Source organism: Bos indicus x Bos taurus, chromosome 26 (assembly GCF_003369695.1).
Source record: "Bos indicus x Bos taurus breed Angus x Brahman F1 hybrid chromosome 26, Bos_hybrid_MaternalHap_v2.0, whole genome shotgun sequence".
NCBI classification, from domain to species: domain Eukaryota; kingdom Metazoa; phylum Chordata; class Mammalia; order Artiodactyla; family Bovidae; genus Bos; species Bos indicus x Bos taurus.
In genome coordinates, this window is record NC_040101.1 from 300,013 (window position 1) to 307,809 (window position 7,797).

Below are 7,797 nucleotides of genomic sequence, written 5' to 3' on the forward strand. Positions count from 1 at the left end.
GCCACCTCTGCAGGCTTTATTTTTCTCCGGCCGGGGCAGAGTCAGGGCTCCCTGGGGTGATAGATGTGGTCTCGGTCCTCCTCAGGCCCATGAAGCACCTGGCGAGGGGGCAGCACCCGGGCCCAGGGCCTCGCCTCCTCCAGGACCTCCTCAGGCCCATCGTGGAACAGGCTGTCCCAGTCTGGCTCAGGACCCTCCCTCGGGCCCAGGACGTGGCCCAGGGCGTCCTCGGTCTCTGCTGGGGCTTTGGCACCTGGGGACAGACAGAGCGGCTGTGGCCTCCATCTCCCTCCCAAGGCACCATCCATCCAGGCCGACCCCATGCCCCCCAGCCCAGCGGGCAGTGCCTGCCCCCACCTTTCTGCTCCTTGCTGGTGGTCATGAGCTTGGGTGCCATGAGCAGCCAGATGAGCTGGTTGTCCTTCTCCGGAGACTCGACCGCGCGGGCGTCCCAGACCCTGTGAGCCAGAGCACGGATTCACAGCCCGTGCGCAGCAGGAGGCCTGTCCTGGGCCAGGGTCCCTGCCGCACCCCTCCTGTGGGTGGGCCCTGGAGGAGGCTCGGGGGCTTGGCCAGGGCAGAGGTCAGCAGAGCCCGGGGGCTTGCGGACGGGGCTGCTGCCATCTGCCTGCCGCCTTGGCCGCCCAGCAGGAGTCAGCTTAGCGGGTGCCAGGGAGCTGGGTGGGCTGAAGGGCCAGAACCCCTGGGTGGGGCGGCGGGGGGCCACTCAAACCCCCAGGCCTGCACTCTGCTCAGTCGGTCAGCTCTCAGGGGCTCCCGTAGCTCCCCTCCCCAAAGCTGGACACGACCCCCGCTTCCACCAAGGTCCCCGGGGGGACGGGAAGGACTGCCAGGGGCACTCACTCTGTGTCCTGCTCAGCCCCGACTTTGCCTTTGGTCTGGACGCGGACCTGGGAGAGTGAGGCCGCAGGTGAGACGCAGCACAGCGCTCTGAGGGGGCGGGGTGGGGTGGGGGTGGGGCGGCTGGGAGGGGCCGCACCGACGCCCTCGAGGCACTGCCGGATCCATCCTGCCCTGGGTCTGACACTTGGGGACAGCACAGGGGCTGCACCCCCTCCACCAACCCCCAGCTGGTGGCCTGAGCACGGGGGCCGGTTCCTCTGCCTGTCCTTCCTGCAGGGCCGACGGGGACGGGGGAGCAGGTGAAACGGTGACCCACTGCAGTGACGAGGCCCAGCAGCTGCGGGACAGCTGTGCCTGTCCTCCTGCATCTCCCCCTTGACCTGGGCACTCCCAGGCTGTAGGGAGGGGTATCCTGGACCTAGAGCTGCAGAAGGACACGGTCCCAGCAGTCGTGGCCCCCTGGACAACCCTGCACATGGAGGGGTCCCAGGCTTCACAGCACAGGGGAGCCTCACCAGGCCCCCTCCTCCACCCGGCTCACCTGGGGTCATGAGATTTGTCCAGCAGACCCTGCTGAGGCCCCCAGTGCTCACAGGCCCTGCGGTTGCATCCGCTGGTGCCTTTCTCCGGCCCCGGGGGCAGCTGGGTGAGGAGCCCACACATACCTGGGGGATCCGGGCTGAGCCTGCCTCCAGCAGCAACACAGCCGCCAGGCTGGCGAGCAGCAGGAGCCTGCGGGCAGAGGGGAGGGTGAGGGGCAGGCTGCTCCTGCCCCGCGGCCTCCAGGCAGGACTCCTGGCCTGGCGGGCAGTGGTCCAACCGGGGAAGCCAGGGGTGGGTCCTGCTCAGGTCCACAGCCAGCATCAGGCCAGACTCACGTCTGATCCCCACCCTGCAGGTCCCGGTGTCCTGCGGGCCCGGAACCTCTGTCGGCCGAGTGCTCGGGGCCGGGGGCCGAGGGACGGGTGAGGTGTGGGCTCAAGGCTCCTCTTTAGGGCCCACGGCACCCTGAGGCTACACCCTGTGGCTCCTCAGAGGCAGATGGCAATTCCCTCCACCCCGGAGACATGGGCAGGAAAGATGGGGTGCTCTGTGTGGACACCTGCAGCCTGACCTTGAGGAGCTCAAAGACCAAGCCCGAGCAGGGCTTCTGGGAAGCGTGGCCAAGGCCAGACGCGGAGGGACGCGGGGGAAGAGGTGACCTGAGGACTCGAGGGGGCTGGGCTGACAGCAGGGGCGTGAGGCGTGTGAGGGTGCACACGTGTGCAGGTGTGTGCTGTGCACGTGCCCTGGCGTCTCTCGCCTTATTAAACCACAGGACACCAGGTCCCTGTGGAGTTGCTGCCGCTGCGCGTGTGCTCGTGTTAAGCCACTTCAGTCGTGTCCGGCCCTGAACTGAGACCTCACTGCAGGCTGGACCCTCCCGGGACGTAATCTGAACCAGGCAGTCCAGGATCGCCTGGCACCGCGGGGGTTCCAGGCCTGGTGGAGAGCAGCCCGCCGCCGGCCGCCCGCAGCTGCTGCATGTCCCGGGCTCGGGTCGTTGCCCGGCACAGCCTCCACTCTGTGCTGCTCGAGCTCCTGTCTGCTGACTGAATGCCACCCAGTTTCCCAGACTGGAAACTCCAGTGGGGTTTCACTTAAATAAACAGACCATCTCACCCACCGAGCGCAGCTCAGCTGTCCGTGTGCAGGGAGCGTTCCACTCCTGGGGAGGGCCTGGGGGCCGTGGTTGGGGGAGGGACCCAAGGCTTCCTGCCCGATGCCCCAGCTTCCCTTCCAGCCCCACGGAGACCTTCGCCCCTCCGGGTGACTCAGCACATCGAGGTAGGGGTTTCCAGGCACATCATGGGGGCAGAGGGCAGGCACCTGCCCTGGACTGCAGGGCGCTGGCCTGATCTGGGCACCGAGCCCTAGGCAGAGGCTCTGAACACCAGAAGGTCCCCAAGTCACTGATGGGCCCACCTCGTGTCCAAGCTGGGGTTCCTGGAAGAGCCCCCAGAACAGGAGGGCAGGGGAGCTCTGACTTGAGGAGGGACCCGAAGGAGCGGGGTGCCCGGCAGGAGCCTCAGGACTTCCCGGGCTCAATCAACCCCAGCTTCCAGGGTGATGACCCCTTGGTTCCAGCTGCCCCGCCCCCAGGACCCCGAGGCCTCCAGCCCTGCCTCATCGTCTTGACCCCGTTTCCATTTTGTCGGTCATAGACCTGTCTCCTCTGACCCTGGAGTCTCCCACCTGCTTCCAGGGGCTCTCAGGTGCTTCTCAGGGCCAAGGGATCCCAAGGGACAGGGGCTCTCTCTCCCAAACCACAGGGGTGGCCTTTGGAGATGGAGCCCTGGGGACAACGACCATTCTGGTGACTCAGGAGGGAGAGCTCTGTCCCCAAGCCCGGAACACCCGGGAGGAGCCAGCACCTGGGGGGGCAGCCAGACAGAGCCTGGATCCCCGTCCAGCACCGAGCTGGGCTCTGGACACAGGTGCCCCGAGCCTGGTCCCTGTGCTGGGGCTCCAGACCCAAGGGACCGCCCAGCAAAGCTGTGGTTAGACGGGGTGTTGGGGGGACCCAGGTTTAAGGGCACTGGGCATTACCTTCTCATGTCAGGCCGCCTTTCTGGTGCAGAGGGTGCACTGGGGGCTATGGTTTCAGATCCAGGTAGCCGGCAGCCCGGGTGTTCAGACTCTTGGTCCTGCTCCTCCCACTCTCGCCGCTCCAGGTTTTATGGCCCCCATGTGGGCGTGTCTGGACACAGGTCAGGGGCCAGGGATCCTGGCTGTGCTGACAAGGTGACTGGGTCCCCCTCCACCCGTCGGTCACACCCATGACCCTCCCCAGGAGTGGCTCTCAGCCCGCTCCCGAGACCTGGCTCAGCCCTGCCGCCCCATCTCTCCACATGCTGGGATCCACACCGCCTTCACCCCACCTACCTGTGTTCTGATGCTGCAGGCCTTGTCACCAGGGTGGAGGGCGGGGGGGGGTTCCAACCCCAAGCTGGGCCAACTGTGGCTGGAAGCCAGAGGGTATCCCAGCCCACCCTGCCCACTGGGCCCTCAGCCACAGCTGCCAGACTCCTCTGAAATGTCAGTTCACCAAACCTTTTAATAATCCAATTCTGAACCCAAGCAATATCTGACTCTATCCAGTGTTGTCATACAGTTATCACACGTGAGAGCTTTTCTAGGAAAAGCGCTCCTCTACGGGTCACACCTCTGACTACGTGTAGACGTCCCCATGCAGGATCTATGGTTCCTGCAGCTGCAGCGCCCAGCTCTCAAGTCTTCAAGACGCAGAGCAGACCCAGGCCTTTCATTCTCCGAATGAAGAGTAGTCATAATAGCTCTGCCTGCTCATCACTGCTCCTCTGCGGGCCACACCGCACCTGAGCTGTCCTCACCCGGATGCTGTGATGGTGCAGACGGGCTTTGGCCCTTGGAGCTGCTCATGGCCTCGCCTCACATGGAAGGACTCTGTGTGCATGCTACATCGGGTCCGACTGCGACCCCGCAGACTGCAGCCCACCAGGCTCCTCTGTCCATGGGATTTCCCAGGCAAGAATACTGGAGTGGGTTGACATTTCCTCCTCCAGGGGATCTTCCTGACCCAGGCATTGAACCTGGGTCACCTGCACTGCAAGCAGGTTCTTTACTGTCTGGGCCACCAGGGAAAACCTGAACTACTCACAGCTGAACGATTTTAGCCCAGGACATAAACATTTCTTCCACTAAAGGCAACATGATGACTATCGTTATTGTTCACTCACCAAGTCATGTCTGACTCTTTGCGACCCCATGGGCTGCAGCATGCCAGGCCTCCCTATCCCTCACCATCTCCCAGAGTTTGCCCAAGCTCGTGTCCATGGCAAATGCCAAATGTCCTGGCATTTCACATGATGCACTCTGCATAGAAGTTAAATAAATCAGTGATGCCATCCCATCACTTCATCCTCTGCTGCCCAAGGAGGGAATGGCAAACCACTCTAGTATTCTTGCTGTGAGAATCCCATGAACTGTAAAAAAGGCAAAAAGATAGTCGACTTATTAGCAGTGCTTACAAAGCTAGCCCTGCCCCCAACAATCAACTTAATTAGAGAGTTATTCCTAGTAGTGACACTGAGTCCCCCTAAAGCTGAGTTCCCTGAGTTCATGATTAATCTCTCCACCCCAAACTTTATCCCTTTCTTGTTCCCTCTGACCTCAACCTGTGCTCCCTGAACGCCAATTAATCAGAAACAGGTGACTGACTGCTACTGTTGATAACAGTGTGAATGGATGTAAATTGCTGCAGAGATTAACCACCCACTCAGGTTGTTTGTCCAGGCACGGTGAGCTCACAGATCCTGGAGCTATGGGCCACCTGGCCTGAGAGTGTAAACCAGAGACACCATGACTCCTGAACCCAGATTCCAAAATGTCACAAAAGGATGATTAATCCCAGCCTCTTTATTTGTGCTCTTTTTTAATAAATCCCCTAACTCAAAGACCAAGTAAGTGGAAGGCTTATCTGAGTTGGTCGAGGGGATCTGCGGACTGTGTCCCCACCCTTTCTGAGTTGGTCGAGGGGATCTGAGGACTGTGTCCCCACCCTTTCTGAGTTGGTCGAGGGGATCTGAGGACTGTGTCCCCACCCTTTCTGAGTTGGTCGAGGGGATCTGCGGACTGTGTCCCCACCCTTTCTGAGTTGGTCTGAGGGGATCTGAGGACTGTGTCCCCGCCCTTTCTGAGTTGGTCGAGGGGATCTGAGGACCGTGTCCCCACCCTTTCTGAGTTGGTCTGAGGGGATCTGAGGACTGTGTCCCCGCCCTTTCTGAGTTGGTCGAGGGGATCTGAGGACTGTGTCCCCACCCTTTCTGAGTTGGTCTGAGTGGGTCTGAGGACTGTGTCCCCACCCTTTCTGAGTTGGTCGAGGGGATCTGAGGACTGTGTCCCCACCCTTTCTGAGTTGGTCTGAGTGGGTCTGAGGACTGTGTCCCCACCCTTTCTGAGTTGGTCTGAGGGGATCTGAGGACTGTGTCCCCGCCCTTTCTGAGTTGGTCTGAGTGGGTCTGAGGACCGTGTCCCCACCCTTTCTGAGTTGGTCGAGGGGATCTGAGGACTGTGTCCCCACCCTTTCTGAGTTGGTCGAGGGGATCTGAGGACTGTGTCCCCACCCTTTCTGAGTTGGTCTGAGGGGATCTGAGGACTGTGTCCCCGCCCTTTCTGAGTTGGTCGAGGGGATCTGAGGACTGTGTCCCCACCCTTTCTGAGTTGGTCTGAGTGGGTCTGAGGACCGTGTCCCCACCCTTTCTGAGTTGGTCTGAGTGGATCTGAGGACTGTGTCCCCACCCTTTCTGAGTTGGTCAAGGGGATCTGCGGACCGTGTCCCCACCCTTGATCTGAGGACTGTGTCCCCGCCCTTTCTGAGTTGGTCTGAGTGGGTCTGAGGACTGTTTCCCCGCCCTTGATCTGAGGACCGTGTCCCCACCCTTTCTGAGTTGATCTGAGTGGATCTGAGGACTGTGTCCCCGCCCTTGCCTGTTGCTCAGTCTCAGTCATGTCCCACTCTTGGAGACACCCCTGGGCCTCAGCACACCAGGCTTCCTGTCCTTCACTATCTCTTGGAGTTTCCTCACACTCATGTCCATTGAATTGATGATGCCATCCAACCATCTCATCCTCTGTTGTCCCCTTCTCCTTCTTCAATCTTCCCCAGCATCAGAGTCTCTTCCGAAGAGTTGGCTCTTAGAATCAGGTGCCCAAAGTATTGGAACTTCAGCTTCAGCATCAGTCCTTCCAATGAATATTCAGGACTCATCTCCTTTAGGGTTGACGGGTTTCATCCCCTTGCAGTCCAAAGGACTCTCAAGAGTCTTCTCCAACACCACAGTTCAAAAACATCACTTCTTTGGCACTGAGCCTTCTTTATGGGCCAACTCTCCTATCTGTGCATGACTACTGCAAAAACCATAGCTTTGACTAATGGACCTTCATCGGCAAAGTGATGTCTCTGCTTTTTAATACTCTAGGTTTGTCATAGCTTTTCTTCCAAGCAGCAAGCATCTTTTAATTTCATGGCTGCAGTCACCATCTGCAGTGATTTTGGAGCCCAAGATAATGAAGTTTGTCACTGTTTCCACTTTTTCCCCAACTATTTGCCATGAAGTGATGGGATAGGATGTCATGATCTTGGTTTTTTGAATGTTCAGTTTTAAGCCAGCTTTTTCACTCTCCTCTTTCACCTTCATCAGGAGGCTCTTTAGTTCCTCTTCATTTTCTGCCATAAGGGTGGTGTCGTCTGAATATCTGAGGATATTACTCTCAGCAATCTTGATTCCAGCTTGTGCTTCATCCAGCCTGGCATTTCACATGATGTACTCTGCATAGAAGTTAAATAAGCAGGCGACAATACAGCCTTGACATACTCCTTTTCCAATTTGGAACCAGTCTGTTTTTCCATATCCAGTTCTAACTGTTGCTTCTTGACCCGCATACAGATTTCCTAGGAGGCAGGTAAGGTGGTCTGATTTTCCCACCTCTTGAAGAATTTTCCACAGTTGGTTGTGATCCACACAGTCAAAGGCTTTGGCGTAGTCAATAAAGCAGAAGTCAATGTCTTTCTGGAACTCTCTTGCTTTATCTATGATCCAATGGATGTTGGCAATTTGATCTCTGGTTCCTCTGCCTTTTCTAAATCCATTGTAAATATGGAAATTCTCAGTTCATGTACTGTTGAAGCCTAGCTTGGAGAATTTTGAGCATTACTTTGCTAGCATATGAGATGAGTGCAATTGTGCGGTAGTTTGAGCATTCTTTGGCATTGCCTTTCTTTGGGATTAGAATGAAAACTGACCTTTTCCAGTCCTGTGGCCACTGCTGAGTTTTTCTTTGAAAAAATGACGGATCTCTGTTCGTTTCCAAGGCAAACCATTCACTATCACAGTAATCCAAGTCTATGCCCCA

General features: G+C 58.3%; 1 protein-coding gene across 1 annotated transcript; it reads right to left on the bottom strand.

The window, feature by feature from the left end:
• PRAP1 (proline rich acidic protein 1) lies at positions 1-2,390 on the bottom strand. Its single transcript, XM_027528387.1, has 6 exons — positions 2,272-2,390; positions 1,743-1,853; positions 1,530-1,596; positions 865-911; positions 358-458; positions 1-253 (listed from the first exon to the last, which is right to left on the bottom strand). Exons 1-6 carry the CDS (start codon positions 2,388-2,390, stop codon positions 42-44), a joined length of 657 nt encoding a protein of 218 aa, XP_027384188.1. The 3' UTR covers positions 1-41.
• Between the last annotated feature and the right edge of the window lie 5,407 nt (positions 2,391-7,797).

Bases quoted from the DNA above. Each gene is read 5' to 3' on its own strand.
- PRAP1 (XM_027528387.1), bottom strand. From the start codon at position 2,390: ATGCAGCAGCTGCGGGCGGCCGGCGGCGGGCTGCTCTCCACCAGGCCT. The intron at 1,854-2,271 runs GTGAGGTCTCAG...TGGGCCCTAAAG, and splicing joins CCGGGAGGGTCCAGCCTGCA to AGGAGCCTTGAGCCCACACC. The intron at 459-864 runs GTGAGTGCCCCT...TCTGGCTCACAG, and splicing joins GGGGCTGAGCAGGACACAGA to GGTCTGGGACGCCCGCGCGG.